This window comes from Chelmon rostratus, chromosome 13, assembly GCF_017976325.1.
Source record: "Chelmon rostratus isolate fCheRos1 chromosome 13, fCheRos1.pri, whole genome shotgun sequence".
NCBI lineage: Eukaryota > Metazoa > Chordata > Actinopteri > Chaetodontiformes > Chaetodontidae > Chelmon > Chelmon rostratus.
Window position 1 is genome coordinate 8184225 of NC_055670.1, and position 26405 is coordinate 8210629.

The window sequence follows — 26405 nt, forward strand, 5'->3', positions numbered from 1 at the left end:
TCCTGCAGCTTAAGTGGCTAATGTTTAACAGATTAGTATGTTGATGGTGAATCTCCCCAGTAACACTCAAACCACACTCATTTTTTGGCAGACTGTACCTCAAGGTAAGTGAATACAATCTCTGTCTGCTATCTGGAATTTTGTACCATAAATGTTTGTTTATTTTTTGTTTTTTACAGAAATCACTGACATCTGTGCATCTCTCTGTTAAATTAGGTTTATGAAGACAGTTACTGCTGATCTTTTGGAGATAATGCCCAACAAAGCCCAAGAGGTATGTGCAATCTGTTTTCATTTTCACTTTTGTGTACCTTAAATCAACAAAGATATTTCATCTAAGTTTTTTTTAGGACGCTGTAATTAACCTGAAGACGCTGCAGGAGATTTCCAGCCAGCTCGCTTTTGAGTGGACGGTCTTGGCGTATGAGCTTGGCTTCAACAGAACTGAGATAAGGCGATTTCACGCCAAATCTACACAGAAGAGTGTCCAAGCTAGGAGCATGTTGGAGAGCTGGTACAGTGTGTGTGCATGTGTGTCTGAGCGTCACTGTTAGCATGCAGAAGACTGTATATTGTATCTGTCGCATCATTGTGTGCATTTATTGCTTTAAATGTCATATTTAAAACCCACATGCATGGGTCATTTGAAACAATTGCATACTTCATAGATTCAAATAGGTGCTCAGGACTTCTCATGTAATGCCTTTAGCTCTACTGGGCTTTGACTCACACTGTCTCCCTCTGATACAACTCCATTGCACTGTGTCTATCACTGACTTCCTCCTGTTCCCTTCCTCTGTCTCAAATGACTCTCAGATGTCCACCTTCATCCACAGGTACGAGAAGTCATGGGACAAGCTCAATAAGACCAAGCTGCTGCAAGACGGACTGGAGCGAGCAGGAAGAAGGGACCTGGCTGAGAGGCTGCGCTGCCTCCACTGGGGCCACCAGAAGCTGAGCCATAGGGTGGAGCTTCCCTCCGCCTTTCCCTTCCTTATCACAGTCCACAAGACCATCCACAACCAAGACGCACTACGCAGGATCAACGAGCTCAACCGTAGACACACTTAAAGCTGGGTTAAAGTGCTCATAGCTGTGGCTATGCACACAACCATACAGTATAGTAGGTGACACTGCACACTTTAAGTGATATGAAAAAATTCTATTTAATGTCACTGAAGAAACAAATGAGAAGCACAGGCCATGTAGATGTTCATGCCACTTTTTTTTCTCTTATAAGAAATTTTAAGTTTTGCAAAGCCCTTTTTTGGACCCGTCTCAAATTCCTTTCATTTAATTAAAATTATATATTTTTCTTCAAAATCTTGAAAAGCAATTCAGTCTACTGTGATTTTAAAAAGAAAATGTTTGACATTTTTGCATGAGATGTGACAGAAATGCTTAATTGATTATCAAAATCATCGTAGATTAGTTAAATGAATAGACTATTTCTAAGGGTGGCAGGCACATGGGGTTGTAGTCACCTGAGTTAATAAGAACTACATTACAGAATCTGGAACAGAATCAACTTTATTGGCCAAACATGTTGACACATACAAGGAATTTGATTCAGTTTTTCAGTTGCTCTTAATGTGCTTACAGTATGTGTATACACAAAGAATTATGGACATAAGACAACAAAAAACTAAACAAAGCTAAATAAGCAAACATACAGCTATAATGTACAGGCAAGTATGAAAAAAGTTATTAACAGAAATGAGCAGAAAATAAACAATATGCATGTGAAAGTCAACTACGTGTGAAAGTTTAACTGTGTAAGGTTGTAGTATGGCTGTTTATGTGCATCTAACACTCTGCTTTAACAAATGTGTCAATAAAAGGACATTACTGTTACTGAGCAATGTGTATATTTAACAGCAGCAGAATTGAAAAATACAGGGATTTTTTTCATATTGCAGGAGTTTTGTTCAGACATTACATGGATGATTTGTTCATGAGTATGATGCCATCCTTTTGTATGGTTGTTTTGTCATACAGTGCTCTTATAACGTCTACAAGATGGAAAGAGTGATAAATAACATACCCCAGGTGTGGTGGTGGCATCAGAATTGAATATTAATTGAAAATGGGTTTGGGAAGTTACAGGTATTTAAAAGGACATGTTGTAGGTTTTACAACAGGGTTACGTGCGGAACTGTTTCTTCACCAGGAGCAGTAACTTTCTGCAAACCCATAAATATATGTGTCAATTCTACACCTTGGTTTTTATGTGGATTAAACACAACAACAACAACAACAACAACAACAATAATAATAATAGATAATTTAAATTCAAATATCTCTGATATGTTAAATCTAATCATTTTAATGGGTAAATATCATATTCACTGTGCGAAGTGGAGAAATAGTAAACCCTCCTTTCTCTGGTTTATTAATGACTTTAAGACTGACTTTAATAAAAAAATAAAAAAATAAAAAAATTAAAATAATAATAAAATAATAATAATAATAGTAATAATAATAATAATAATAATTGGATAGCATTTAGATTAAATAATTCAAGTGTAATATTAGCAGTCCAGGACTTTCACGCTTCATTTTAAAGGAATCTTGAAATCGATCCCGATCAACCAAACATATATTTTTACACTAACCAATCACAGAGGTGAAGCCTATCTTAGCAAGGTTGTGTGAGAGACCAGTGAGCCAGAGCGGAAGTCAGGTAATATTTCCTTCAAAGTAAGACGTTAACTTTCTTTCATTTTGGGGTAAAACAACTAATTTAAGAAGTTGAAAGCGGGAAACGTGAAAAATGCCATCAAAATAATGTAATGTATTATCGAATCTCATACAAAATGAAACGAGGAACAATTGCTACAACGCTTTTACATGACATGGAGCTTTATTTTGGCTATCTCTCCCGGAAAATGTAGTACCGACCCCGGTCAAATGACTGTTGTTTTACGCGAACCCTGACCATCTCCTACACTCAAAACAGATGACAGCATTGACTTGAAAGATCAAGGAGAATTGACAGTACTACCGCAGCGACTCTCGACATATCATTTCTAGACTTTGTCTGATTTAAACTCGACATTATGGCCACTTGCAGACCGAGAACCGTTTGCTTTCAGACACACAGGCGACCGTTCAGCTGGTAAATCGCTGGTAATGCATTTTTCTCAGCATATGTCTGATTTTCTCTTATAAACGGATGTGTCATCATCAGCGCACGGAGCCCTTCTCGTTATTGAGCATGTTAACCGCGTGACAGCGGGCTGTTCGAAACCTTCACCGACGCTAAACGGCAAATCGCCCACTGAAGTTGCAGCAATGGCTTCGGCGCTGAGCTGCTTCAGTGGTCCCGAGGTGTTGGAGGACGTCAATCACGCTCGGGCTCTGATGAAGGAGCTGAAGTTGCTATACGAATGTCGGCTGCTCGGAGACGTTACTATCGGAGTCGAGTGTGATGAGGAGGAGGCTTTGGGGCACGGCGGCGAGACGGCCAGAGGTGACATTGACCAACTTTTCCTGTGTAGCCGCAACGTCCTCGCCGCCGCCAGCCCGTACTTCAAAAGCATGTTCACCGGGGGCTTAAACGAGAGCGTGCAGGAGAGAGTGGTCATCCGCGGGGTGGACGCCGAGTCCATGTCCGTCATCATCGACTACTGTTACACGGGCAGGGTGACCATCACCGAGGGCAACGTCCAGAGGCTGTACGCCGCGGCCAACATGCTCCAGCTGGAGTACATCAGGAAAGCCTGCTCCAGCTTTATGACAAGGAGGTTGGACCTCTCTAACTGTGTGGGGATGCTGAAATTTGCAGACACCTATGACAACCCCGAGCTGAAGGACAACGCGCAAGCTTTCATAGCCAGGAACTTCAGCCAGGTGTGCAGTGGAGGGGAGCTGTGTGAGCTGGACTTGATGCAGCTGAAGGAGCTGCTGTCTCTGAACACCCTGGACGTGGACTGTGAGAGGAATGTATGCTCGGCCGCTTTGCAGTGGATAGAGGCCAATGCGCCACAGAAAAGGGAGGACGCGTTCCAGGCGCTGAAGTGCGTCCGCTGGAACCTGTTTGCGGAGAAGGACAAATGCTACCTGGAGGGCCTCATGGCGAGGCCTGTAATTGAAAAATACCTGGCATCCTTCTTCAACAGGTCCGCAGAGGACGGCTGTGGAATGTCTGGAACTCTGGATGCACCGAAGCACAGAATAGGCGTGAGCGCAAAAGAAATGATTCTCTTCTTCGGCCTACCCAACGACAACATAATGTGCTGTGATCCGTATTCAGAGGACCTGTATTTCATGGCTCCTCCTTTAGAAGACCTCAGCAGTCAGGATTACAAACGTTCCACCATGGAGTCCTTAATAGCCTGTGCCACACCTGAAAACAACTTGTTCCTAGCCTCCCACCTCTCAAAACACTTCTGGCTGTACAACCCTGTGCTCAACAGCTGGCAGGAGTTGGCAGAGAGACCACTGGGGAGGATACACTCTGGGATGGGCTACCTCAACGGCCATGTGTACCTTCTGGGAGGAAGAAATCCAGTGACAGATGCCAGACTGAAGGAGGTCGAGTGTTACAGCGTGCAGAGGAACCAGTGGACGTTTGTGGCTCCTCTGCCTCACTCTTTAGGTAAAATGCAGGTGGTGGCGCTAAATGACCACTTGTATGTGGTGAACAAAAGGAGAATGCTCTGTTATGATCCCAAGAGGAACCGCTGGCGCCACTGTGGCTCACTGAGAAGAGACAAGCTTCACAAGGCCTGCGTGTTTCAGGACCAGATCATCTGCGTGTGTGACATCCCTGTGGTGAAAGCCTACAGCCCCACCAGGGGGGAATGGAAGAGGCTGGGTGACATTCCCATCGACAGCCGTGCTCTGAATTACCAGGTGATCCAGCACAACAGCAAGCTGCTCCTCCTCACACAGACTTTGCTGCAGCACAACAAAAACAGGGTCCTCATCCACGAGTACGACCCAGCCAGGGACACCTGGAAGAACGTCATGGCCGTGTATGTGTCCACCCTGGGGCCCGTGTGTGTTTCAACACGCGTGTACCCAGCATGCCTGGGCTCCGCGCACAGCTTCTCTACAGAGGAGGACGACGACAGTGGCTCCAGTGCCGACTGGGACTTTGATGGGTTGACGGACGCGGACTCGGACTCTGGCAGCTCAAGCTCTTTCTCGGATGAAAACTGGTAGTGACAATGTGTTCCTGTGTCAAAGAAAAGTTTAATTTATTTATAATTTAATGGATTTTTACAGGGTTCTGTCTGCCAGGAGAGGTCACGCATCCGGATTCAATTCAGTATTAAGACCAGTCATGTACAGTAGAAGCCATCACAGCCTTTACTTCACCCGTATGGCTGATGGTTATTTAGAAAAGGAGATAAAAAAAATAAATTAATTAAAAGTGTGAGGACAAAATGCCAAGAGACAAGGGCTTTGTTCTTCATTATGGATCATGTCCTGCTAGCATGAAGGACAGTATGATGTCTGGTGTCTTGTTTGCACATCAACTCAAGTCAGGCACATGATAGAAGTATAGCTGTCCAGCAGTTGGTTCCCCGGTGGAGTGGATGATCTGCCTTCATACTTTGGCACATTAGTAAGGGCAGCTGAATGAGGGTAAACCAGAAGTGTTCCACTCCATAAAATTAGGGGAACTGGCGAGAGACAAATGAACAGAGAATGTTCAAAAATCAAAGCAGCTGTAACTTGTCTGTAAGGTCACGCTTAAAAAAACACTGAATCCTACACTTCCCATAATGCAGTGGTTTCCAAACTGAGCCTTTGCAGTGAAGATGCACAAGACCAAAGGAAAATTGTGGAATGAAACTAAAGTGTAATATACTTTTTCACATCAGAGACGTTTTAACTTATCAAACACAGGTGTTACTGACGAGATAATTAATTGGCGGAACTTAGCCATGGTTAATGTAGTTACGTCCATCTTTGCGCTTCCTGCCAGGACGAGTCAAAATGTTTGTGAATATAATTGCTCTGATGCCACCAAGGCTGTTGAGATTCATGCAGGGAGTAAAATGGCATTTAAAGTACAGGATTCACAGACTTTTGACAGGGAAGAAAAGGAAAAATGGTGACGCTCGTCAATCAAATCCAAAATACAAAGACATCCGTTCTTGCTCTTGAGTTTACTGTCAATATTGCAGGCGAGCTTTGTGTCTTTTGTGTGTAACGCCTCAGTTAGCTATTTTCCTAAGGGGGACTTTACAAAAGGGTGTTCTACTGGCTTAATGCATATAAATTGCTTTTTTTTTTGTCAGAACCACACACTCCTAGCTTGCAAAGCAGCAGGTATTTCTTTATACTCGACAATGCTCCTCCAGAGCTACAAAAGACATCACAGGTAAAACTGTTTGCACTAGTACTCCCCATGACTAGTAACTAACTTACTTTAACATGTTAAAATGGTGGAAAGCTCCTTTAATGCTTGTGCTGTGTTAACGTGTGTGACAGAAATAATCGCTAATAACGTTTTATTTAGCTTGAAGAAAAGAGCACACCTGCTAATGACTGGTGTAAAATCATAATTGTGACTTTTGGGACATCGGGCAGCTCAAGTGCTCATGTTTATGACAGACAACTGGTCATTTACAGGGCTTTACAAGTCGCTGTCCTTTTTACGTGGGTGATGCCCACCGAGACGTCACACACAGCTGGTGTTGTGAAAACTACAGTATGAAATGCAGAAGCCAATGCACTGTATGCTCACTCAGGTTTAGGCTTCAGCCTGTATGCCATGATTGACTTCTTTTTTTTAGATGTAGTATAATGAGCTGGTTTTGGTGACAAAAGATACATTTTATGAAGTTTATTTGAAATTATGCTATACGGAGTGTATGTGTGTGTGTTTTCTTATCTATGATTTTTTTTTTTTTTTTCCTTTGGTAACTTAACATTTTTGTCACAGTCAGGAATCAAAAGTCACCAGTGTCTTGAGTATTGTTTGGTCCTGATGAATTGTTTCAGTTGAAGGATATTTTGTCTGCATGTAATAAAACTCTTTGGAAGCCATTGTCCTCCCCGGCCACCCCGTACGCTCATTAACCAGTTTATTAGCTGTGTTGAAACACACAGAGGTCTCTGATCTGTTGCAGACAAAATACCAGAACCACCTCTCAGTTTACAGCTCATAGCATCGACACCTCTGTAAAGCAGTTTCTACAAACACTGAACATTAAAACCTTCATGAACGTAGGGATTGTTACAGGGCTGTTGAATGAGATTGTGCTTGTTTTAGCTGTTTTAGTTGTACCAAATACACTGGTCAATGAGTGTAGCTCTCACAGTTGTGTCCCTGTATGGTGGATAGAAGTTGCATTGTTATAGTGTGTGTGTGAGTGCGTGTGTGTGTTTTTGAAGGTGAAGGGGTGATTGCTTGTGGTATGGTCTGGATTAAAAGCTGTTTTGGTGTACAGTATGTGTCAAATAAATATCGTGTCTGATGCAGAGGAGCATTTGTGTGTGTGTGTTTTTTCTGTAATTGTATCTGAGTTAGTGTGCAGAGTATAAAGTACAAAACAAGTGCACAACACAAGGTCACATTTTCAACATTGTAGTATGAATGTATTTATATTGCGCTACATGTTGAAACTGGAGGTTACAGGGGGGCAGCAAATTGTGTTTTAAAAAGGTAAAGCACCACACTTGGAGTGGAATGGAGGATGGAGTTTTAACTGAACACCCTTTTCTTCCTTTTCTGAATATTTCTAAAGCACGAAATAGGAAAATAACAGATGATTGATTAATGTGCATTACAGACTTTGTTATTTATTCATGAACTATATACAACATGCAGTGTGTTGATGGTCAGGAACTGGTGCATAAATAGAGATTTTGTTTGTTTATATTTGCATATTATGTTTGCATTTGAATTTATGGGAGGATGTGTGCATATATTAGTTTAATATCCATGTTGGATATCAACTGGGTTACCGACTGTGGGTTGCACATATTTGTATGAGGTAAAAATATTGTGCTGTTCAAGGGTGAGTGTACATACAGCACTGTTTGGTTTATTGTTTATTAACATGTCTGACTAATGCCATGACATGTCATGTGAAATGCCAGACAAGAAAACAAAACTGAATTCATACATTTATTCATTCACAATACAAACAATATAATAATAACACAAGTGAATGAAATGAAAGATAAATATTAAAAATGAAAGTTGAATCAGATAAGAATCCTTGCAGATAATAAGGAAATACAAGAAGGCAAATATAGTTCTGTATTGTTTTAAGATTAGTTTTATATTGTTTGGCAAACGTATAGATAGATAGATAGATAGATAGATAGATAGATAGATAGATAGATAGATAGATAGATAGATAGATAGATAGATAGATAGATATACTTTATTAATCCCAAGCTGGGGAATTGCAGTGCAGCAGCAGCATTACACACAGTGAAATAAGTGAAAATAAGACTATAAAGAACAAACTATACATAATAAAAATATAAAAATAGTGAGCAGTAAAACGATTATATACATAACAAATAGCGAGCAGTAAAAAGATTACATACATATTCGAGAAAATATGGAAATAATTGTGAGAGCTGAAAAAGACGTTTGCTCGTGAAGAATTCACCAAATGAATTAGAAAAATTGTGACCAAAATTGTGAACTACAGTGTCTCAACCGTGAAACACATTCCAGCGACAGCTATTGGTCCATCACATTCTCGCGATGTTTCAGCACCGTTCACATCCAGACCGCGAGAAGATGAGCGATGGCAAGGGAAAACAAACCTGGGGAGGAATTTGACACCGTTTTCAGTCAAAACGACTCTTTAGAGCTCTCTGCCCACCACGATTATGACACCTCACAAGTTAGGATTTTCAAGATAATCGTCATCGGAGACTCAAACGTGGGAAAGACGTGTTTGACCTACAGATTCTGCGGGGGCACTTTCCTGAAAAACCCCGAGGCAACGATCGGGGTCGATTTCAGAGAGAGGACGCTGCAGCTCGATGGGGAGAGTATCAAGGTGAGAGGATCCCACACACACCCAGGCTTTAATGTCGCACACACACCTCAGCGTCCTGCACGATTAACACAGCCATCTGCCAGAGCTAGTGGACACAGAGGAGAGACTGACCTGGAGTCTGTTTTCAGACATTCAGAGGCTGTGCATGGTGATGGCGGCTCCACAATACATAGGCCCACCTCTGGAAAGTGACCAGCTGGAAGGCTACGAGGCCCACCATCCCTCTGTGAAATAGAGTATCACTTTATAGCAGACATTAGAACCTTAGAAGAAAAGGTATACAGCAGAGGTGGAACAAGTCTTCGTCTCTGTGGAGGTTTTTTTCTTTCATCAAATTGGAGTCATAACAGCATCTTGACTTGTCATAGCAGGAAAAGCAGGTGTTACTAATAACCATTAACTGTGACTGTACTTCTGTCCCAGTAAGTCATGACAGTGAGCCAGCATGCACAGAACCAGGACCCCGAAACTGAAGCGGCTAATCCAGCCTACATGAATGTACTTGCACCTGTGCATACTGTGATCTCTGTGGGGGAAAGGGCCTGTCCCTCTCTCCAAGGTGCCACATCTCCAGGTTTTGATTTGAGTTACATTTTCTGCTGCCTTCCACACTCGCACTTCTTTAAAGTGAAGCATTCCGTTTGGCTTGTCCACCCGAGCCAGTTTGTGACAGCTGATATTCAGTATTTTTCTTATTGTCAACAAATCCCCCGAAAAGACCAAACCAAACGATCAATCAGTCCTGGTAAGAAGTGTATTATATAGTAAACAATAAGTTAACTTTGAGTCTATCCCACATACACAACACATACTCAGTCATTTGTATTAATTTGTTGCCGAGTTGTCCCAACAAATGCACCATTTATTCCTACCGAAAAACTACACAGCCCAGCTTTTCCAGGAAATCACTCTTTTAATTAGTCTTTTTCAAAAATGAAACCAAAAATCTTCTCTCTAAATCTAACTCTCTCTAAAATGGTCACAGATTTGTCAGGAAGTATTGACAGATAACACATTGTTTGAAAATTGGCTGACAGTAAGACAAATATTACACCTGCCTTTTCCTTTGAGTATAATGTAGTCATGTCAGTGTCTGGTTTCTGCTGTGCCAGTTGCAGATCTGGGACACTGCAGGTCAGGAGCGTTTCAGGAAGAGCATGGTGGAGCACTACTACCGCAGCGTCCACGCCGTCATCTTCGTGTACGACGTGACCAGCCTCTCCTCCTTCGAGAGCGTCCCCGAGTGGATTGACGAGTGCAGCCGACACTCTGTGGGGCCCATGGTGCCGCGCATCATGGTGGGCAACAAGTGCGACCTGAGGGACCGCCGGGAGGTCCCCACCTCTGCTGCGCAGTGTCTCGCCGATAGCTACAACTTCCCTCTGTTTGAGACTTCAGCCAAGGACCCTGCTGAGAAGGAACATGTTGACGCTATCTTTCTGACTTTGGCTTATAGACTGAAGAGCCACAAACCCATGAGACTGAAGCAGCTGAGTGAGAGCAGCGTCAGGCAACTGTGGAACCAGAGAGAGCAGGAGGCAGAAATATGTCAGTGCTGAGGTCACCTTTATCCTGTGTGAATGTACTCAGAGTGTGTACAAAGGTTATCACAGCCTTCAGGACCAGTAATGGTGCTGAGGGAAACAGTGTTTCTCCCTGATGCCGAGACTGAACACAGATAAGCTTCTTATGATCATGAGATAGAAAAGAAAGAATCTCACAGATTTGACCCTTTTTCCTGCCTGATGTAAGGCACAGCTAGTGACAGTATGGAACTATAAATATGCACAATATTAAATCAACATTTCAATGAAATGCATGAATGGATATGGAGGTATGCCAAACATGTGTAGCTCAAACTGCACATAAAATAAGCATTGCAGAGTGCACTTTAGTACCTACACAAATTATATGCAATCAGCCATCTAGTAGCACGACAACTTATCTTCAATATTCAATGCAGACTGTGAATTAAGGAACAAAATAGATTTCAGTGTAAAGGGACCAATAAGGTAAATTGAAACAGTCACAACTGTGAAACTGAAACTGTGCAATCATTTTTCTTTAAGAAATGTCTTGAAGTAATATTTCAGCTCTTAAAAAATAAATATGTAAGCGCAGCATGAGTTTTGTGTCGGCTCGTTCACCCGCACAGTTCATTGGACAGAGCTCACTAATGACAAAATGTAGCCGCCTCTTGGGACAAAATGCAAATCCACATAGTTTGCTTGAAACGCATGAGTGAATACATGCTCAGTGGTCTTGTCATGCCAGAAGGTATTGATGATGTGAGGTAAAGTCACAACTGACTTTTGTTGCATGTGTACAATAATGCAAACACTATCCAACAGTGTGGAGATTTGTGACAATTTTAAGCTGCAAATCAATAAAAGTGTTTTTATCAGTATATTTTTTGGATTTTTGAGGTTTCTGCTGTGTCATAATATATTTATAAAGTCCTGCACACAAAGAAGGATAAAATAACACATTCTATTTGTTGACTTTTTTCCTATTTGGTTAGTGTATTTGAGGATAAGGACTGAAAAGCAGTAACTTCATCCTTCATCCAACCAGTCAGCCAACATGGATGAGAAATGTTCAGAAAAACATAAAAATTGGAACATCTACAATTGTATTACAACTCTGTTAATGAAGATCATGTAATGTAACCGAAAGGCCCAAAACAACTATTAAAGGGAGCTCAACCCCTTGTGATGAGCCTGTTTCCCCACCTTCATCCTCGTTTGAAATATTTGACTGGATTTTAGCGACAACTAGTGGCCAGTTTCTGCACAGCTACAGCACTGATGATACGTTACTGAAATCCTGTAAAGTAGAAATAGTTTTACTTCAAAGGTGTCACCAACATTTAATGTTATCTATGAAATACAGCTTGTAATGCAACTCCGAAACGACATCAAATTTTGTACTGTGTAAATGTGGAAATTTTATCGTGACACTTTGCTTGAGTAACGTGAGGTTACCAACAGCTCTCTTTGGTGTTGACCTCGATTAATGATCACGCAGCAGAGTTCTCATATTTACGAGCTTGCCGTGAAGTCAGTGAATGCAGCACAATAAATGAGTCGTCTGTATTCTTCACGCGGCGTCTGTTTGCGGCCATGGTAACACTTTCCTCAATGCTGGACCTCTGATTCAAAAAAGCAGCACAAACAAGTGCTTTTCATGCAGGTATGAGAATTATTTCCACGTTTTATATGCTGCTAAAGAATATAGTTTAAGTTGTCGGTCGTTTGTTTTTGTCTACATGCATATTTTACACATGCTGGGAGGATTAAATCGCGTTTACGTTATTTATTGCCACACGATTCGTTTTGTTTTCAGTCTGTGGCCTAGCAGCAAGCTAGCAAAGCTAACGTCGGCAAGATGACAGGGTGTAGACAAGAAAAGGAGCTAATTTAAACTGGCTTGATTTAACCGTCAGGTGGACTGTGCGATAAACATGTTCATTTAAAATCGTGCCTGACATTAGCTAGCGTAAGCAACTTGCTTTGCTGGGTGTAGTAGTTTAATCTGATTGGTAACTGAATTGCACAGAGCTGCACCATCCTTTAATAAGTAACTTAGGATTTACAATGAGGAGACCGGCCTCGTTGATCAAAATGTAGTATTGACCTAGATTAAAACGTTGTAGCGAGCAAACATTAACCAACAGATTGTTTCAGCTCTCAGGGAAAGTATTTAACGCTAGCTTACTTGTTTTGTCCCCTCACCATATAGCTGTTATTCAGCATGAATTTGGCAGAGATATGTGACAACGCCAAGAAGGGCCGTGAGTATGCTTTGCTGGGCAACTACGACTCCTCCGTTGTGTACTACCAGGGCGTCATTCAACAGATCCACAAGCACTGTCAGTCCCTGAGAGACCCTGCACTTAAAGTCAAATGGCAACAGGTGAGTCCCCCAAACCCCAGACCCTGGCATTCTTCCACCAGACATCCTTACAGACGAGCCTGTGCTGTGACTGCAGCTCAGCACTACAAATCACTGTGATATTTAGTCAAGAGGAAGCAGGAAATGAGACAATGTCTAACACTTTCCTTTAATGCCAACACTGGTTTTATGTATAAAAAGAGAAAGCAAAGATTGTTCTTCTTAAAAAGCTTGCAGGTGAAAGTGTTGATTTCTCTGTTTATAGTGTTCTGCCATCATTGGGTCAGTACCTGCATCTGCTGTGTGCTGCTCATCTGATAATGTCAGTCTATCCAAAATATGTAGTGAGAAACATTGTAAAAGCTTGCTGTAATGATACAGTATCAGTTAACTTTGCCAACGCTCACTCTGTTTACTGGACCCCCAGTACCCTTTACTCTGTGACTTTAATTTGCTTCCATCAGGACAGAGGTTTTGTCTCCAAATGGTTGGCACCAACAGACATTAGGTATTATGTTTTTGAGCAAAATCTAATTTGGCCTGTTACTAGCTGTGGTGCAACAGGGTGGTCCTCTTGTTTCTGGCTTCTTATTTTGTCTAGATTGGTTTGTTAGCAAGTATTTTTTGTACTTATTTAGTTTTATTCATGGCTAGACTTTTTTGTATTTGTTATCTATTGCGTGCTGTCTGTAAGCCAAATAACCCCCCTGGAACATTATAGCATTACTCTAAACCCTGTGTTGTTTTTTACTACATTCGTATACACACATCATCTGCAGTATTTCCAGTAGGATGTTCTGTGATGCAATGCTAATATAATACACTCCTTCTGTTGGTGATCAGGTCAGGCAGGAACTGACTGAGGAGTATGAGCAGGTGAAAGGCATCATGGGGACGCTCGAGAGCTTTAAGGCAGAGAAGCCAGTTGACATCCTTGCCCCTCAGTCTGAAGAGAGATCTGAGGATCCAGCAGTGTGGCCTCCTCCCACCCCTGCGGAACACAGGTGTGTGTGTGTGTGTGTGTGTGTGTGTGTAGAAGTTACATGTTTGACCCAGAACCTTTGTGTGGGCCAGTTCTTATGTCGTTCCATGTGGGATAAAGGACAGCAGTGTGCTGGTATTATATTTTTTTCTTCCAGTGTGGTTCCTTTTTTCACCTGCTTAGAATCTAAATGTGATCTTCTTCTTTACTTCTTTACTTTCCAGCAGAACTGGTTATTGATACTGCCCAGAAAGTGTGTGGAACAAAATACCTCTACAAGGAAGCACTTTGAAGTCCAAAGAGACATATTTTGCATAATCTGTTTCATTACTACCACCACAATGTGACTCACCATGTATTTTTTACTGTCTGGTCATTAAACGGCACATCCATCTCCACTGAGAATTAGCAGGGCTTGTTTAAAGTTAATGCCAACCTGTTAAAAACATATTCACACTATGTTATTGCCAGTGTTTCTCCATTTGAAAATTGTCTTTGATGTTTCCCTCTGCAGGTGTGTCTTACTATTAGCCTTGTGTGTAGTTTTATTCTTGTGTATTTGTGTCTCTGTAGGAATCCTGTTGCAGTGAAGCGCCCCAACAGTGCGGTGAAGCAGCAGAGGAAGGAATCCCCCGGTCTGCAGCATCGAGGGGCAGGGCCAGGAGGCCGGGGTCAGGCCAACCTTAAACCAGACCGGCCGGGATTCAGAGACGCCCGAGGCACGAAGGCCAAAGATGATAAGGTTAGACTACAGCAGGTGACTGGATGGATTGATGGATGGCTGAAAAAAATCCAAAATCAGTCACTGAAAAACACCTCTTTTTGTTTTTATTATCTTTTTATTCTTAATCAGGGAAAGAAAGGGGTTGGAGACACATCAGGGGATGCAGAGCAGAAGAAGTTTGATGGCACGGGATACGACAGCGACCTGGTGGACTCACTGGAGAGAGATATTGTGTCCCGTAACCCTAACGTACACTGGTATGGTAGCATGCAGTATGCACATTCTTACTTTATACGTTTTGCTGCTGGGGAAGTTTTTTTCTTAGCACTGCTGACTGAGGTCTCTGGATGAACTGCAGGGATGATATTGCTGATCTAGAAGATGCTAAGAAGCTGCTGAGAGAAGCAGTGGTTTTGCCCATGTGGATGCCTGACTTCTTTAAGGGCATTCGTCGCCCCTGGAAGGTACACACACACACACACACACACACACACACACACACACACACAAATTATCTTAAGTAAATACTCAGAGCTGTGGAAAAACAAGAAAAAGAAAGTAAAGTGTGCAATCATGTGTGAACTAGTGAATGAAGGGCATAGTATGTTGCAACACATGTTTTATCTTATAGATAATTCAGTCATCTGCTTATCGTTCACTTGTGTTCTACTTTGATGTTTCTTTGCTAAGGTGAGGATGACTGAATTACACAGAAATATGTTCATAAATAAACAAATCATCATAGCTGCATTTCAGGTAAATGCATCATAAAATCATCTAATCCAAGTAACAGTAATTTGGCAGCACAGCACCAAGTGTGCATGTCAGTGGCATCATAAATGTTATTGGATGTAGTCTTTCACAGGCAATGTGCTCCAGGTGTAAATGCTGGAGAAAAAATACGCTCTGGCTCCTCTGAATCTCTTCCAGTTCTCACCTGTAAATAATGACGTAGACCTGCTCAGGGCTGAGTGAACATTTTAAGATCTGTCGTAGCTCCACGGTGTAGCGAACTTGTTTGGTGCAACCTGTTTTTACAAAGCTATAGCTCAACTCCCACGCTATGCTCAAACTAAGCTACATTCGTGCCCAGTACAACAGCCTGCTGTTATTTTGCTCAAATCTGAACACAAACTTTAATGTGAATGTTTACACATGTTTGCATCGCTATCATCTTTCCTTGTGCCTGTGCAGTCATGCTGCCTCTCAGCATTTACATGACTCTGCTGAATGACCAGTTAGGGAGTTTTCTTCTGTACCAGCCTCTGTTGAACTTCATCATGTGAGGCCTCTTCCCCTCAGGTCCACCATGTGAGGGCTAATTTATTATCGGTTTCATAGCAGCACAGGGCCTTTCATTTTTCTGATGTATGCATAATTGAACGCTTTACTTAGAGCCCCTTTTCAGATTACTGAAATGCAAGATTAAAAAGTTAGCTATAGAAAAAAAAGACATATTAAGTTTATGATTGTTTTATCAGCACACATTTAGGCTATTTGTTTCATTACAGGTGACATTTAGTGTAGACGTTAGCAGGTCGTCCCCTGCAGGATTTCTTTTTATTACTGCATTCTTATGCAGCCAGCCTAATCCCACCTGCTCCTACAGAGATTCTGATCAGGCCCGCCTGCATCAGTGTTTTTTACAATTTCATGAAAACAGGGTTTGTACAAAGCCTTGAAAATGCTTAATTTTAATGGTGAGGTTTTCAAAGTTAAGGAATATGCTTGAATTCAAATATGCTCCTTGACAAATGCTTGATTTTCAACAATCATTTCATCTTCACAATCACTCATCTAAAGTGAAAATATTTGAAAAATATTTCAAATGAAATGATGACATCATTGTATTTGTTTGTTGAAATTAGCAGTTAGCATGAACAGCTGTTACAAGTCAGTGAGTAAAGCTTACAATAAGCAACATGACGATATACACTGATTGCTGTGGGTATAAACGAATTCTGTAAACTTCATTTTTCGCAGTTACATTTATCGTAACAATTTAGATGTGCTGATAAAGGTTTTGAGAGTCTGGACCTTTTTGATTTAGAAACTGTGAAGACTGCTTGAATTTTACTCTTAAAAACGCTGTGAAAACCCTGTGAAAATGTTGTGGGTTGGGCCACAGGTCCTTTTGTGAGTCATGTAGTCACCATAGCAACGACACAAGCCAGTTGCAGAAATGTCAGACATCAGAGCAGCAGTGACAGTTTACAAAGGAGATTTGCATCAGGGATGGCAGTTTTGTTTAATAGCACTGACATTTAGACAAAATGTATGTAACACCACAGTGAGAGTCGACAGTGACAAAGTAGACTGGAACTTTATTTGCTTGTGGGGGGTTTACAGTTTAGTGGAAGACAATTCATTTGCATGCATGGCTAAGCCCAATAACATAATAACAGCCTCTCTTATTTTCATGTATCAGATTTCATCCTGTGCTCATCCAGCGATGATGATGCTGAACACTGGCATTACCCCGAGTCTACAGTGGTTGTGCTGTAGCCTCATGATCTCGTTTCTTCCTGCTAACTAAGTGCAGCTCTGGCTTTTACATAAAACACATTGACGAAACAGCTACAAGTCAGTGTTGTTTTTGTATTAGGTCTCTGTTGAGTTTCCATGAATCAGACCTTAAACAACAAACACCAGGCAGAATATTTAAGTTTTTCCTTTATTTTACCTGTTTACATTTGAGGCGACATGTTCCTGGCCAATTATACCTCATATGTCACTAATTAAACGCGAATCGAATGGTTAAACATACTTGTTCTGTCTCACATAATCTCTCTCTTGCTCGCTCTGTTGTAGACACACACATGTAGAATTCACAATTAACTCAGGTCATCAATTATGCAATTAAGGCATTGATATACATGTTTGTTGTTTATATGCAAGGCATTACATGTGTTTAGTATTTTAAAATCATTCTAACAGGCAAGCTTAATCAGATGTGTAGGTTGTCAGTCATGGAGTGGATGCAGCATAGCCTGCTCTGGTTTATCAGCCCTGTTGATGTAAATGCTGTACTTCCATACTTGTTCGTCTCTTATGGGTCTGAATGACATACAGCGTGTGCAGCAATTTAATATATTTGAAAGCTGCCACACAGGGGCTTAATGCTGAGGATTACCAGTAAAATCACTGTTGTCCAGCATTGTCCAGACTCAGTGACGTAGTTGTTTGCTGTTCCCACTTGTGAATTTCCCGTTTCTATCAAGAGATAGATAGTTAGTGTACCTAATTAATACCCAAAGGGAAAGTAAATCATTGCAGCAGCCAGAGACATTAAAATACACGACAACAGGATATAGATAAAATGACAACAAGTGCACAAAATATTTCCAGAAGTTTCATCTCAATGCGATAAATGTGGCTCACCAAATGCAAACTTATTGCACAGCTATGTCCTGTGTCCCAACCTGCATAACCTTTTGGTCAGGGATATTTAGAATATTCTCAAAGATGTTGAAGGTGGGGTTAGAACCAGACCCAGTGCTAATCACTTTAGGAATTTCAGTAGGCACAAGGAGACTACAGGTAGCTCAGCAATGTCAACTATCTCATGGACTTCTCACTGCTAAAAAGCTCATTCTTCGTTTTTTGGAAGAAGAAAGAAGTGCCCACTGTCAAACACTGGCTCACTGAGTTAACAGAAACTCTGCATGTGGAAAGAATTAGGTTCTTTCTGAGAGACAAACTCAGAGAATTTGATAAGATTTGGCACCCCTTAATCTCCTATTTGAAAGGCTAAACTAATTCAAATCCTGTATATCAACTACATCATGCGTAACATTAGGTAACACTCCAGGGAGGGGCTGAGGGTCTGAGTGTGAGGATGGGTGGGTCAGGTTTTTTTTTTTCTCTCTCCCTTTTCTTCTCTTCAACTTCTTTCTGTTTATGTTCTATGTTCATATTATAATGTGAGGACCATTTCCTTTTTTTAAAAAAACAAAAACAAATGATGAATAGCCCTCCTCACTGTTGTTCACACTGTATGTGATAAAAAAAAGAAGAGAAAATGTTTTTCTGGCTGCCATGTACCATGATGCCACTCTTTGCAATAAAAATATTTGAAACAAAAATGACAACAAGTACAAATACAATAACAACAGGTACATGAACACAACAGTCACAAGGAGCTGCTACGTCAGACTGCTACTAGCACGGAGCTACAAAGGATGCATTAATTGCATTTATTACACATATTCGGCCTGGTTCCAGACCTCTGAATAATTGCCCACATCTCCATGTTTGTTCAGTGATTCAAATAGAATGAATGAGTCCAAGCGAAGGAAGAGAAAATAAAATCTAGTCTGATTATCAAGCTTTACAGTTGAGGTTTGCTAGATCTTAAGTATTTTTGCACCATTAAATAACCTGCTAAAAATTGACTCTGCGCATACATCGTTATGTGAAGATCAAACATCCAATAAGAAAAACACGTTTGACTGGAGCGGGTGTCAAGATAAGTTGGATAAATAAAGGTTACTGGAGAGGGCAAGTGGATGGATGATCAGTTCAGAGAACATACCAGCCCGCTCAATGAGAGCCACTGGCTGATAGTAAGAAGCTGGTTGAGAAAATACTCTAGGTGCACATGTGTTGACACCGTGTCTTTTGCTTTAGGGCGTGTTAATGGTTGGCCCTCCTGGGACAGGGAAGACCATGTTAGCCAAAGCTGTGGCCACAGAATGCGGGACTACCTTCTTCAATGTGTCCTCCTCCACCCTCACCTCCAAATACAGGGGCGAGTCAGAGAAACTTGTTCGGCTGCTCTTCGAAATGGTAAGTTGCATGTACACGCACGTGGTCCGTTTAGCAAAACCTCACAACACCAAACTGAATGTCTCAATATTTTGTCACACAGCAGCAAAAAAGTCTCTTGAACTATTTATTTTTCATAGGCGCGGTTCTATGCGCCAACGACCATCTTCATAGACGAGATCGACTCCATCTGTGGAAGAAGAGGAACATCTGATGAACATGAAGCCAGCCGCAGGGTCAAATCAGAACTTCTGGTTCAGATGGATGGTGAGTGGAATAGAGAAGTACAAAAATACAGGCAGAGGGCAGCGTGCCTGCAGATAGATACACAGCCACACATTTCTAGTGGGTCATAAGTGGTAATTGAGAGGAATTACTTTTATGTGAGTCTGTGCATTGTTTTTTAGGAAAATGTTGCATAGTATACCTTTAAACACGGACAAATATGTCAATCAAAAGCATAAATTGTAGCTCAGTATGAAACTAAAACAAATTCAGTAAAGTATACTCGACAGATTCCAAGCTCGTATGTCACCTGAGTGGCATAGTAATACGCAGTTTGTACTTTAATGTTGCTTTTGTGTGTGTTTTGTGACCAGGTGTCGGAGGAGCTCTGGAGAATGATGACCCCTCTAAAATGGTGATGGTCCTCGCCGCCACCAACTTCCCGTGGGACATCGACGAGGCGTTACGACGTCGGCTGGAGAAGCGGATCTACATCCCCCTGCCTACAGGTGACCTCATCACCCACAACAAACCAGACCACGGTCACTGTAGTGGTCTAACCATGGCTGCACACAACAGTCCCAATCCTCATATGTGATTTATCCTGTTTTTTATGTTTGTGTGTGTGAGTGTAGCTGAGGGACGTGTAGAGCTTCTAAAGATCAACCTGAGGGAGGTGGAGGTGGCTGCTGACGTGGACCTGGACCTCATCGCTGAGAAGATTGAGGGCTACTCTGGCGCAGACATCACCAATGTCTGCAGGTGTGTGTGGTAGTGTGTGCACAAAATGGAGAAATTGATTATCAGCTCATCCCCTTTTTGGAGAACACAGTAATGTAAGCATATCACAGCTCTAAAATGTGTCCATTGCTCGAGTGTGTTTTGACTGATGATCAGCACACGTCACTACTGGAGCAATCAGTGCTTGTGATTGCACCAGAAGCACTGCAGCGCTTTTCAGAAGAGGCTCTCCACTCTGCTGCGCTGAAAAGGAAGCCACATAAAGCTGCACAGAGCTGGGCAGGAAGTCAGATACAGGAATGGTGTAGAGAATCAGGTCCATTCGTATATCAACAATAATACTCATGGTAGAAGCAAAAACATCAAGGAGAAATGACCAAATCAACAAAATCAGGCTGAACGCTTTTACAACACTCCCTGTGCGATATGAAACAGTGGGGAGAACAGAACAAAACCACATCACAGCCGGAACGTGACGCCAACCTGCCTGGTGGAATGAAGCCATTAAGTTATGTAAAATAATCTCCAGCACGCCATGACAGTGCTCAGAGATATAGAGAGGCAGAGAACTGAGGAGAAGTGTCTCTAACCTTCTGACTGGTCTGAATTTAATACTTGAGAACAACAGGGACATGGCAAAAAATGTAAGCGCATGTTTGCCTTATTTTACCTTGTAAATACAGTATAACTGCTCAGCCACACAGAGACTGACCTCCAAATGATGTCAGCAGTCACGAGTGCGTATGGCCTCAGGAAGACTCTTCTGTATTCTTTTAGTTTTCTGATCCCGCTGGCACACATGAAATGGCAGCGTTCAAGTTCAAATAAATGAGTGCAGATCAAAGGACACGCATTAACTTCGTCCATGTTCACATGATGTGGGTTATTTTTACATACTGATAAACTCACTAAGCTGTCTGTTGATGAGGTTTCTGTTTCTGTTACTTGGTCTCTATCTCTCTGCTACCTCTCTGAGTGCAGTGTGTGGTCATTTGTTGACAGAAGTGGAAATGTATCTAAGTAGGTAGACTTCTTCTTCACTACAGTTTGGAGGTAAACATTATGCATACTCATCTACATGTAATTGATAGCTTTAATTACAGTTACTTCAGATTTTTAATATTAATATAATCAACCAATCAATCATGATGTGTTGCCCTGCAGTATATAAAGTAGTTCAAATTAGCTCCACCTTTGCTATCTGCAACATTTGTGATGCTTGTACATTAATGCATCAATAATTATAATTCAGAATAATCTGATAAAGTATCATTCTGTAATGGACCATTGTGCATAATGATCTTTTTTACTTTAAACACTTTGAGTATATTTTGATGATAATACTTCTACACTTTTTCTTAAGTGAAATTTTTAATGCAGGACTTTTTCCAGTGTCACTGATCTGTGTGACTTTTTTTTACAGTCTACACAACAATCCCTTAAGTTTCAATCAGTGCAGCCGTCATAAATTTGATTTTAAATAATAGTTTATATTAATGGGTTTTATCGTTCCCCTGATTTACATTTGAACCACTATTTCCCTGTTAATGATCAATGAGCTCTGTAAAGTGATCATTAATCACCCTTTTGATGTTCAACAATGATAACCGAGACATCGTCGCTGATGATGGTCTACATATGGTGAATCAGTGGTGTGGTTGCTATAAATAGCCACAGTCACGTGTAGTAGTCGTGCGTAATGACAGCTGCTCTGGTGCTGTTGGAGAGTCTCGCGGATGCAACACAGTCGGTAAAACCACACTTTTTCTTTGCCATTCTTCTCGTTGATGGGTCTAATGGTGGAACAAGCAGACTTATTGGTATTCAAACAGATGGTTAAGTGGGTTTCTATGTCCATTTATGGAGTGGAAATGGAGCTTGTGCATGTGCGCCCAGTACCACAATGACTGAGATTTATAAACAGAACCAGACATACGCACAGTTCGGAAATGGAGTTTTATGCTTCTACCCACTGCTCTTCATAGACCATTTCCTCTTGTCCTGTGAACTCATGGTATTACTACAGATTCACACAAAAAGAGGCTCAGAGGGAAGACTTCAGCGTATTAACACAAATGACGGTGACTGCCAGAAGTCACCTTTTCTTTGTCTCTAATTGTTTTTGTTTCCTGTTTTTGCTGTTTGTTTGTTTCCCGGGAGCCGTCTCTTCACACACAGTCGGGATTGACTCACATGTATGCATTATGCATTGATCACTGGAATATGTTCATAAGCTGAACATTACTTCTAGTTGGAGTTTAGTCATTGCTTTAGTTAAACCCTTCTTGCCATCCCGTCTCTGTCCTTGCGGCCCTATCTGCCGTAGCTATGCTGGGAATGGCCGGTATTTGACATTGCCCACGTTTTCTCTGCTCATCTCCAGCTTGCATTGTTTCTTGACCTTAGATGTGTGTGTCAGTATCATCCACACACAGCATGTAGCCAGCAGGAGTTCAGCCGGTTGTGGCTTGCTGATCACAGCCTAGACTCTATCAAGTAAGACTCCTCAAATATGGAATCCAGATTGGCAGAAATACTATGCAATACTAACATCCTTGACCCACTCTGCTCCCGTTTTTACCAGAGATGCATCTATGATGGCGATGCGCCGTCGAATCCAAGGCCTGAGCCCCGAGGAGATCCGAGCTCTGTCCAAAGACGAGCTGCAGATGCCTGTGACCATGGAGGACTTCACCCTCACGCTTAAGAAGATCTCCAAGTCCGTCTCTGCAGCTGACCTGGAAAAATACGAAGCCTGGATGGCCGAGTTTGGGTCAGTATAAAGAGTGGTACCATTTTCAACCCAGAGGGACCAGAACCTTGAAAGGAGGACTCCCAGCTTTGAAAATAATGAAAGCCTTGCAGAGGTGGGACTCGGGGAGTGTGTGTCACAGAGCGTAGTGAACTCTAGTATGTGAACCAGGCAACACGTCGGGGATAAAGATTGTACTGGGGCTCAAGTTCACATCAGAAGACCGGTGCCTTTGAGAGAGCATGATGAGAGCTTTCAGTGGCTTCGCTCCTGCCCTTCCACATATTCTCCTCTCGTTGTTGCTTTGACACGATTGGCGCGTAGAGACTATCAATCATCCAGCTGCCGACTGACTTAAGAGACCTGAGGAAGCATGGGGGGATTTTCTCTAACACAGGGAACTTTTAATGTAAAGAGTAGCCTAATACACACAGCTAGACCAGGGAATGCACACTAGTTTTACTTACATATTATGCCTCTTACAAGAAGAAGATTTCTGTTTTCTTATCCTACACTCCTCTTGCTTTGTCTGTGAAGCATGTTCTTGTGTTCAGAGTCAGATGAATCAAACTCTGTTAACAGCACAAACTTGTTTTAAATGCTTGTTTCAACCTGACAAATGCCAAGTGTTTACAAGTAGGTGAGTGATCTTGAGATTTGATTATTTGGATAATCAAAGATTATGGCAATATGGTGAACGAAATATTGATTTTGCAGTGTTTGAGTTATATGTTTTAGTTGCTTTATGTAACATAGTTCATCTGCAGATTCACTCAAATTAAGGCATTATAATTCCAACTTTCTGTGTGTGACTTGAGGTCACACTTGTCCTTTTCATTAGAGAAATTAAAAACTTTAAATTACAAGAAGACATGAAGAGCAGCAAGAGCAAGAGGCCCATTGTCTTAAAGAAGTGTGTGTTTGAGCACTTTTAATGCATTTCCCTGAGCCCGTGTACTTAGTACTGACTGAACACACTTGAAGAAACACAGTGTCTGTGTAATGAAGTGACTGATTATATGTTTGTGTTATTTTGTTTTAATATTTGTTTTTAGTTTAAGTTCTGTTGAGACAAGCAAATGTAGGAACATGGCCACTAGACCCACGGATTGTTTATTAAAGGATACAGTTCATTCTCGCCTACTTATTGGTCTTGAAGTCTCTTAAATTGAGCCCTAAACTGAGTCAGGTTGTGTCTCGCATTCAAGGAGCTTAAGTAGATTGTAGACAGACCGTCCAGCTGGAATTCATCAGGCTCTTCAGTACTCAGGTGAAGAGTCTTCCTTGAGGTGGAAACACACAGTGACTTGAGCAATAACATGTACACACAGCCTCAATCCATAACCTGTGGATGTTTGTTCCTGGTCTGTTTTTCCTGTTGGTTTTACATGTAATTTTAGGATGACTCTAGTGTTAAGGTCATCCTGCTTAGGACAAATAAACCACTGAAAGCTCCATTCACTGTCTGCCAGACGCTGCCAGTAATATCTGTTAGTGCTTCTTGTTTCCTGCACTGTAAATAATCTTGTTAGTCACATTCCACATTAAATCTCACTAGAATTATTCCAAGAGGCTATTGAAATATTTAATATGAAAGTTCATTCTTGAAAAAGCAGTTTGACCCCCCCCCTCAAAAAAAGGAGAAGCTGTTTAACCGTAACACACTGTCTTCATCATCAGATTGCCGTTTCTCATTTGTCATGGAGATGGATCTGCTGAGAATGAACTCCGCTGACTTTAACCAAGCATGAACAATAAATCAAATTAGTGCTATGGATGACATCATAAAGGCTACTGAGCCTGCAAGACAACATTTCCGTTTCCACGACAACTGAGCAAACTCCCTGTGATAGGGCGAAAAGCTCAGAAAAAAAGCTAATAAAATTTAACTTAAAATATTTTTGGATTTATTAAACCACAGTGATTCCTGTTCCATCCATGTTTTGGATCTGTAGCAGCTGTGTAACAGGAACATGTATAGAACAATGTGTGTATTTGGAAAAGACTGAAACAGCATCATATGGTACGTAGCACACTTTGCTATTCTTCATGAATGTCATTGTTAACATTTTGAGAGATGCACTCTGTCATATGTTTCTTTATTGGTTTTCACTTCTCCAGCTTTTAAACACTCCTGCATTTCTTTTCTAGGTCAAGAGATGTGCATTTCACATTTGCCTGCTTATTACTTTTCAAATGTAGGATAAATTGTGCAGAGGACTCGTCTCTGTGCTGCTGCTCAAATGATTGTTTGTCCTTTGATGAATCTAAAATGGTTTTTACTGCAAGTGGCTTCAATGTCAAGCAGTCTTTGTATCCCCTAAATGTGCAAACATTGCACTGCACTGGTACTGTAACTCTGTTATAAATGCAAAACATTTTCCAGAACCCCTGAATGAAACCTGATAACCCCATAAGACACCTGAAGCTGTGTCCCTGTAAAGCATAGATTTGGTTTCCAGAGTGATAAAATATTTAGCTAGGAAACAAAAAATATTCAAGTATTTTGAAATTATTTTGCAGCACATAATTGATAGCACATCATTTTATCCTATGTATGATGCTGGTGTCCTCTGTCTATTAATGGTGGCGCTTGTAGTACGTGACAACCACTTGTCCATTGTTATTAGACTTGTTTTCAGTCATATTAAGGCAACGATTCAGAGCAAAGCAAAGCAGCAGGATGTCAAGAAGGTGGATGTGTTGGATGTCTTTCTAACTGCGGAGACTTACCCCTCGGGGCCAGAGAGCCCTTGATAGGAACCCTGGTCAGGTGGGTCATTGTACATTGATTACCAGTAGCTGCAGTATTCAAGTATATATTATGCATGAGCAACATGAATTAATTTTCCTTGTGTGGGATCAATACAGTTAATCTCATTTTATAAATCAGTCACACCCTCTTTAAATAAGAATCAGCCCTGTCTGCTGTCTATAGATTGATCATTTTTATGGCAATATCCAAATTAACGCTACACTTAAATATATACACAGGTTGAAATAAACTATTTGCTTTTAGTCTCCTTTACATGTGCTTCAGTACAATTTAAAAAGTATTTTTGTGTGAGTAGACCTGGTAATTCTCCATACTGTAAGTGCTTAGTAATAGAACAGTTGTGCATGTAAAACACACAATCAGCTCAGATTCTGCACTTTTTAACTTGAACCTAATAAACTAAAGTCACTCAGCAATTGTCTTGATACAAGTGAGTCATCATCTCTCAGTTTCTAATAAGCGATTTTGGTCCACATGTCCTGCAGACCTGTTCCAGAAGGTAAGTAGTCCAACAGTCTATTGGAGGGGTCTTCCTGATGAATTAAAGAGCTTCCACAACC

At 41.3% G+C, this 26405-nt stretch overlaps 4 protein-coding genes across 4 annotated transcripts; all 4 read left to right on the top strand.

Moving 5' to 3' along the window:
• The first annotated feature begins 253 nt into the window (after positions 1 to 253).
• Positions 254 to 1071, top strand: wu:fc50b12 (uncharacterized protein LOC103911624 homolog). Its single transcript, XM_041951034.1, has 3 exons — positions 254 to 274; positions 351 to 514; positions 837 to 1071. Exons 1-3 carry the CDS (start codon positions 254 to 256, stop codon positions 1069 to 1071), a joined length of 420 nt encoding a protein of 139 aa, XP_041806968.1.
• Positions 1072 to 2940: 1869 nt separating this feature from the next.
• kbtbd7 (kelch repeat and BTB (POZ) domain containing 7) lies at positions 2941 to 7431 on the top strand. Its single transcript, XM_041950918.1, has one exon. It carries the CDS (start codon positions 3295 to 3297, stop codon positions 5167 to 5169), a length of 1875 nt encoding a protein of 624 aa, XP_041806852.1. The 5' UTR covers positions 2941 to 3294; the 3' UTR covers positions 5170 to 7431.
• A 1287-nt stretch (positions 7432 to 8718) lies between these two features.
• zgc:101559 (uncharacterized protein LOC492776 homolog) lies at positions 8719 to 11379 on the top strand. The gene is made up of 2 exons (XM_041950920.1): positions 8719 to 8984; positions 10097 to 11379. Exons 1-2 carry the CDS (start codon positions 8727 to 8729, stop codon positions 10541 to 10543), a joined length of 705 nt encoding a protein of 234 aa, XP_041806854.1. The 5' UTR covers positions 8719 to 8726; the 3' UTR covers positions 10544 to 11379.
• Positions 11380 to 12725: 1346 nt separating this feature from the next.
• katnal1 (katanin p60 subunit A-like 1) lies at positions 12726 to 24142 on the top strand. Its single transcript, XM_041951272.1, has 10 exons — positions 12726 to 12899; positions 13722 to 13882; positions 14434 to 14602; positions 14714 to 14841; positions 14943 to 15048; positions 19214 to 19372; positions 19492 to 19618; positions 19951 to 20085; positions 20212 to 20338; positions 22902 to 24142. The coding sequence occupies exons 1-10, from the start codon at positions 12738 to 12740 to the stop codon at positions 23098 to 23100; spliced, it is 1473 nt and encodes a 490-aa protein (XP_041807206.1). The 5' UTR covers positions 12726 to 12737; the 3' UTR covers positions 23101 to 24142.
• Positions 24143 to 26405: the final 2263 nt, after the last annotated feature.

Coding starts and splice junctions, on each gene's coding strand:
- wu:fc50b12 (XM_041951034.1), top strand. CDS start 254: ATGCCCAACAAAGCCCAAGAG. Junction 275..350: donor TGCCCAACAAAGCCCAAGAG/GTATGTGCAATC, acceptor AGTTTTTTTTAG/GACGCTGTAATTAACCTGAA. Junction 515..836: donor AGGAGCATGTTGGAGAGCTG/GTACAGTGTGTG, acceptor CTTCATCCACAG/GTACGAGAAGTCATGGGACA.
- kbtbd7 (XM_041950918.1), top strand. CDS start 3,295: ATGGCTTCGGCGCTGAGCTGCTTCAGTGGTCCCGAGGTGTTGGAGGAC.
- zgc:101559 (XM_041950920.1), top strand. CDS start 8,727: ATGGCAAGGGAAAACAAACCTGGGGAGGAATTTGACACCGTTTTCAGT. Junction 8,985..10,096: donor TCGATGGGGAGAGTATCAAG/GTGAGAGGATCC, acceptor CTGCTGTGCCAG/TTGCAGATCTGGGACACTGC.
- katnal1 (XM_041951272.1), top strand. CDS start 12,738: ATGAATTTGGCAGAGATATGTGACAACGCCAAGAAGGGCCGTGAGTAT. Junction 12,900..13,721: donor TTAAAGTCAAATGGCAACAG/GTGAGTCCCCCA, acceptor GTTGGTGATCAG/GTCAGGCAGGAACTGACTGA. Junction 15,049..19,213: donor GCATTCGTCGCCCCTGGAAG/GTACACACACAC, acceptor CTTTTGCTTTAG/GGCGTGTTAATGGTTGGCCC.